This window comes from Strix uralensis, chromosome 1, assembly GCF_047716275.1.
Source record: "Strix uralensis isolate ZFMK-TIS-50842 chromosome 1, bStrUra1, whole genome shotgun sequence".
Lineage (NCBI taxonomy): Eukaryota > Metazoa > Chordata > Aves > Strigiformes > Strigidae > Strix > Strix uralensis.
In genome coordinates this window covers 11,328,296-11,334,609 of record NC_133972.1, presented here as the reverse complement: position 1 = coordinate 11,334,609, position 6,314 = coordinate 11,328,296, and the positions used below count along the sequence as shown (strand labels likewise).

Below are 6,314 nucleotides of genomic sequence, written 5' to 3'. Positions count from 1 at the left end.
CTTCCTTCCTGGGCTGTTGAGTGATGTGAGGTACGCCACACAGCTGATAAGCAGCTGGGAGGTGCTGCTAAGCTATGGTTTATTCATCAGATAAAAGTCTAGCACAAACAAGAGCTATTTACAGCAATATAGTACTTAAATATACACTCTCGGCAGTCTTTATGAAGTTGTATCAAAGGTTTCTAGAAGTAGAAGTGAAAATTTAAGACATCTGTCAGATCCTGTAGTCCATCTTGTTCTCCATGTAGGATTATTTCTTATACTGTTTCTACATCAGTCTAGTTCTAGGAGTCCCCAGAATGGAGCTGCCATCATCTCCAAGGGAAAATGAAGGGCTACAGCCTGGCTTACCTCAAGATCAGGACACTGTCAGCCTGAATTTGCTGTATCAGCAAGAGCTACTAACATTGAGTTCACTTACTCTTCTAGGTCACGGTAGAAAAGGTTTACCATTTTTTCCTGCAACAGCTAAAGAATGCAAAGCACTTTGGTGATTCACGAGAAAGGGGTCCTTGTCTGAAAATTATTTTTAATGACCACTCATGAAAAACTTATGAGAAACTAATGAGAAACTTTAGAGCCAATGCTTCTAAAGTTGCTCAGGGCTAGATAGATTTAGGTTTTTCTGAACAAAGCATTCAGTAATTTATTACATATTGGTTTTATAAAGCAAAGATTTAAGGAAAAAAATCATTATTTGAGTCAAAGGGTGGATATTTTTCAGACGCTGAATTGCAAAGAACTCCATTCCCAGGTTTACCCTGTGTTTGTCTACACCTTCCAACAAGACCTGAAGGGTAGGCCAGGATCTATACTGGAGCAGTCCATCTTCTTTTTCCAGGCTATGTTGCCTCTTACACGTCTTGTGGAGAGAGTGGTCAAGGCAAGAAACTCCTGATGTGCATGTCTCCAGGATCAGTGATGTGCAAGTCCTGGGCCAATGCAGAGCTGCTGTTGATCTTGCAGCATTTTGTAGTTTTACAAAATAAACTTTATGTAATTATTTTTTTTAATCCCACTCAGAAAACCACAAACATAGTTTCCAGTTGCAACAGGCCTTCACTTCTGACTATTTTGCCATTAAGACAGGAAACCAACAAAATCTTGTTTAAAGATCTAACAGCGATGGATGCCAAGTGCTACACCATGAAACGATAAACAGTTGTTTTGATGTTGAAGTTCCACTTCTAGAAGGTACTTTTCCCGCACTTTGTATTGGTAAGGGGATTTTCACTGTTGGTGCAAGCACTTTGCAAGGTGGACCATCCAGCCAAAGCCCAGCAGAAATGAGAAGAGCAGCCCCTTACTTCGGTAGGATTTGTAGTAAGCCAGGAGACAGCCACAGCGCTCTCCCATGCTCAGTTTATTTCATGTTGGAGTGGAAATGACTGGCTTTCCCTGCACCTTGGGTGTTTTAAGCTCCCAAGAAAGGGCAGGGTTGACTCTTCTGAAGTCAGTAGTATCTTGCATATTGACCTGAATGGTAGCAGATACAGATAATGAAAAAAAAGAGGGGAGAAAGGAAGCAAAGCCACAGTCAAAGCACCAAGGCAGGGGGGAACCTGCATTCAGGTGTTTCCAATGCGGCGGGGAGCAATGGGATGGGGTGACTGAGGTGTGTGGAGCGGACTATTTCCTTATTTGAGATGGCTGTGGTGTCCCAGATAGTCCTAAAGTCACCTAAAATTTGAAGAACGCTCTCATGCATTTCTTTTCTCTTCCTTCCTTGCAACACACACCTCCTCATCCTGTCTGCCTTGGTGAAATAGCTGACCTGATTTTCATGTCTTCTCAACAAGTTTTAAGTTTTGAGCACAGGAAGAAGCCAGCCCTGAAGGTGAATATTTTGTGAAGATAGAAGCATCTACAAAAAGACTGTTGGAAGGCAAACCTTAAGTTACCAAAATTCTTATTAATCACTGTAATTGATTACTGAGCAATTGAATAGATTTACATTGTCTTCATAGTTGCTATGATACACCTATCAGATGTATCAGTGCAGAAAGTACTATTGAATTGTTAACTTAAAATTTCCAAGCTGAAATCAGAACAACGACCAACATTGAATTCATTTCCATCTGTTATAGAGCCCTGACCACTCATGGCTCAAAAATGGCTCAAACAGGCTCATCAAGACCGTGTGCTGCTTCTCTACATTCAGCTGGATTAAGCTTGTTTGTGGACAAACTTGTACCTAATAGGTCATTTAACACTATGAACTATATGGAGCTGTACAAAGCCCCTGACAACATTATGATTTTATATCACGTATGAAAGAAATCCCTTGTACAATTTTGGCTTTGCAGGAAGACAGAGTCAAGATCTTTTTACTTAAAAAATGATTGATTTGTTGCTTTCTTTAGCAGAAACTCTTTTATATATTAGAAGCTGATAGGACTTAGGCTAGGCTGAAAAAAAAGGTCTGTGTGTAGGTTGTCTCCAGTTATTTAAGTGTGTTTGAAATCTCACTGAGGTGAGTGGAAAGACTCCCTGTGTCTTTGGATGAGAAACTCCAAACAATTTTGGGGCAGAAATAGGAAGTGTGTGAATTACTTCACAGTGCTGGGAAAATTATATCTTGTGTAAGCAACTCATTTCTACTTTAAAAACAAAGAACTCCAATAGCATCAGTATCAGTAAACTGTCATTATAAAGGTGTTTTTTCAGACAGTCTGGATGAGAAAGCAGCAGAGATGGGAGGTAGCTGGGGGAGTGGGCTGTTCATCAGCAGGTTTTCAGATCTCAGTATTGAACTTTTTTTTAAATGAGATTCTGGTTTGCCTAATTAGTGCCTGCTGATATAAAAATACTTAGGCCCATGTGCTGCATTTGGCTTTGGAAACGTACACTATTTTGATTAGAAAAACAGATAGTAAACCATATGAGACACATAGAAAGCATGTTCTAGAAATGGCTGTCTTTCAGGTATAAGAACACGCAAATGAATGTATTCCTACTGATGTCCTATAAAGCATCTCCATTTAAGCTAGAGAGCCAAATATAGATTCCAGTCTGCTAAAATTTGTAGTGGTACCAAGACCATGGGAAATGGCCGAGCATGAAGACAGCTGCCCCCAATAGGCAGGGAGAAATCCCACCTTCTCAGTAATGTGGGAACCAGCAGCTGCAGAGCCAGGTAATGGAAGATGTTTACTGTATAGGCATCATTTTGATGGTTTTTTTAATTACTGGAGCTGTCAATAAAAGTTTGGAAACACTGGAGCTTCCTTTGCAGCAATGGTTAACTCCACACACTGACTGTAGGAACAGGCACTTCAGGGGGCAGCTGTGTTACAGGATCCCATTTGATGTTCAAGGTCCAAAATGAATGGGACAAATTGTTAAAAGAAAAGCTTCAGAGGTATTGCCATGGGATGAAAAATCATCCTACACTTGGAGCCTCCAACACCTCAGTCGGTAAGAGAGTTAAGGAATTAAGCTGATCTCTGCCTAGTACCATATCTAGGGGATAAGTCTCGGAGAACAGCATTCTCATTACAACAAGCAAAGATATATCCAGGCAGAAGTGAAGCAAGGGAAACTCAGGCCATAAATAAGGTGTAAGAGTGGGGCAATGAACTGCTGAAGCATCTTGCTTATGACTGGGGTACAGTCTGTGTTGCAGGTCACAAGGCAGCTTCCCTAAAGAAAATCTGTAGTCACTCACGCAGGGCTTAATTTTGGGAGCTGCTGTGGGTGGTGGTATTCATTTGCAGGGTACCACCACTTGCAGGAATTCTCATACACAGACAGAGGAATCTCTTGTGGCCCTCAGAAAGCTCAAGGCAGTTAAAGGAGGTGCCAATGGCTGATGGGAACCTGAGTTACTCATTTCTCCACCTTAGGTGCCTGCTCCCTCCTGCCAGGGACGGACACTGCTCCTGGCCGGCTCAGGAAGGCAGGCACCACATCGTACGATGCTCATGTTGCTGCTGCAGGTGCTTCTGGCTGCCTCAGCCCTTTGCTGTAGATATGAGTCACAGGGGCTTGGGAGAGTCCCAGTCTGTGAGCCTCTGGGGCTCGTCACTGCTGACACGACAGTGCTGTTTCTCTGCTTTCCTTGTAGATGGAGCTGCGCAAAGCCTCAGGCAGCCAGAACCTTCCACCAGCAGAGCCATGCGAATGACTGTGTGGATCAGCTGCCATTTTTCTGGGTCAGACCTTCTGAGTACCTTCATCCTTCATCAACATTGGGGAGGAGTGGCTGGAGAGCTGCCAGTCAGAGAGGGACCTGGGGGTGTTGATTGACAGCCGGCTGAACATGAGCCAGCAGTGTGCCCAGGTGGCCAAGAAGGCCAATGGCATCCTGGCTTGTATCAGCACTAGCGTGGCCAGCAGGGACAGGGAAGTGACTGTCCCCCTGTACTCGGCACCTCGATTCCTGTGTTCAGTTTTGGGCCCCTCACTACAAAAAGGACATTGAATGGCTTGAGCGTGTCCAGAGAAGGGCAACGGAGCTGGTGCAGGGTCTGGAGCACAGGTCTGATGGGGAGCGGCTGAGGGAACTGGGGGGGTTTAGTCTGGAGAAGAGGAGGCTGAGGGGATACCTCATCGTCCTCTACAGCTACCTGACAGGAGGGTGCAGAGAGGGGGGATGAGTCTCTTGAGCCAAGGAACCAGCACCAGGACAAGAGGGAATGGCCTCAAGCTGTGCCAGGGAAGGTTTAGACTGGATATTAGGAAGTATTTCTTTGCAGAAGGGGTTGTTTAGGCATTGGAACGGGCTGCCCAGGGCAGTGGTGGAGTCCCCATCCCTGGAGGTGTTTAAGAGTCGGGTTGACCCAGCGCTGAGGGATCTGGTGTAGTTGGGAACTGTCAATGTTATGTTAATGGTTGGACTGGATGATCTTCAAGGTCTTTTCCAACCTCGATGATTCTGTGATTCTGTGATCCACTGGCACCAACAAGAACCCAGAGAAGCTCCAAAGCACATTCTGTACGTGTAATCGGGGGATCCTTATTTTTATGAAAAGTCTTACAGAGAAAATTTTGGGGCCAAGAAGGAGAGGAGAGAGTCCATCTGTCCTCTGACAATAAATAAATCACAAAGCAGCAAGAGGCTACCTAATTATTGTGCTCACTGGGGCCACACAGCCTTAGAAAACCATTGGGCAGTGGACAGAGAAACCTCCTGTGTGCTCCCAAGGGCTGGAAACATCACCTGAGTCCAGGGTCCTGCCTGACAGGCTGGGCTCGCCTGCAGGAGCTCATTAGGGTGACAAGTTGTGAAAAACAGCATAGAAGTGCTGTTTAGCTGCCTTAGATGACTAAGCTGGAAGGAAAGGCACCAGGGAGTTGCACCGCCATCGTGAAGTAGAGTCAAAGTTTAACCCTACAGCTCTCCTTGCCGGGTGCAGCCCAGCGCTCTCCCGCCAGCAGCTGGCAACAGCAGGTGCCTAGAGGAGATGGTACGAACAAAGGCACAGCAGCAGCTTCCCAGAAATGCTTCCTGATCTCAGTGATCTAGGGCAGCAATTTAGCCTGCTTTTGAGGGGCATCTCTTTTCTTCCATCCTCTGATAGCCAATGCACCTTAAACATCTGGATATGAAGCTGACTTTAAATGCTAGGACACATAAATCTGATGTTGAGGAAAAAAAAAAAAAACAGCGACTTTTCACTCATCATCCAAGCAAATTCCCTGTGGAAAAAAAGAAAAAAAATAAATGTTTCCTCGGTAGTGAGCTCTCTTCTTACAAAGGTGTTTGCCTTCTATTTAAGTGTTAATCAGTGGAAATGTCTTGTGCATCATTATTGTACACATCCACAGCTGGCACAACCTCATTGGATGGTTTTCTGCCCCTCAGATCTCCTTCACCCCCACTTGAGCCTGGCCCTGATCCTGTCCCCGTAAGGAAGCCATAAGAAGGGCAGTGACAATGTGTCTGCTGAGAGCTTTCATCCTGGCAGCTGTTTTTTCTTGTATGTGTCCTGCTCACCCTTCTGGCTTCACGCCCATCAGTGGCAATGGGGAAGCTCTCTTATTTCAGCTTCATGTTTGTAATTTTTCTCTTTCTTTCACACAGGCAATTCTGCACAAGTCTTGCAGCAAACCCCCATATCCATCACCAAGCCAGAAAGAAAAACAGTGCTAATCAACTGCCACGTCTCCGATCCTGATTTTCACAACATTTTCATTCACTGGTACCAAATGAGGCCCAATGCAGCTCCCAAGCGCGTTGCCTACATGTCCTCCAGGGTCTTCCTCGAAAACGAGTCCGATGAGGGGAAATTTAGTATTGAGAAGGACGTCGCCAAATCTGTCTGCACCTTGACAGTGAGCAAAGTAACTCTGCAAGACTCCGGTACCTATTA

The 6,314-nt window shown here is 45.0% G+C and overlaps 1 gene segment (V, D, J or C); it reads left to right on the top strand.

Annotated features, from left to right (window-relative positions):
• Window positions 1-3,923: 3,923 nt before the first annotated feature.
• Window positions 3,924-5,876, top strand: LOC141953356 (putative non-functional immunoglobulin lambda variable 1-50). The segment is given in 3 exon segments: window positions 3,924-3,966; window positions 4,067-4,154; window positions 4,877-5,876. Coding segments are annotated over 3 exon segments (420 nt in total).
• Window positions 5,877-6,314: the final 438 nt, after the last annotated feature.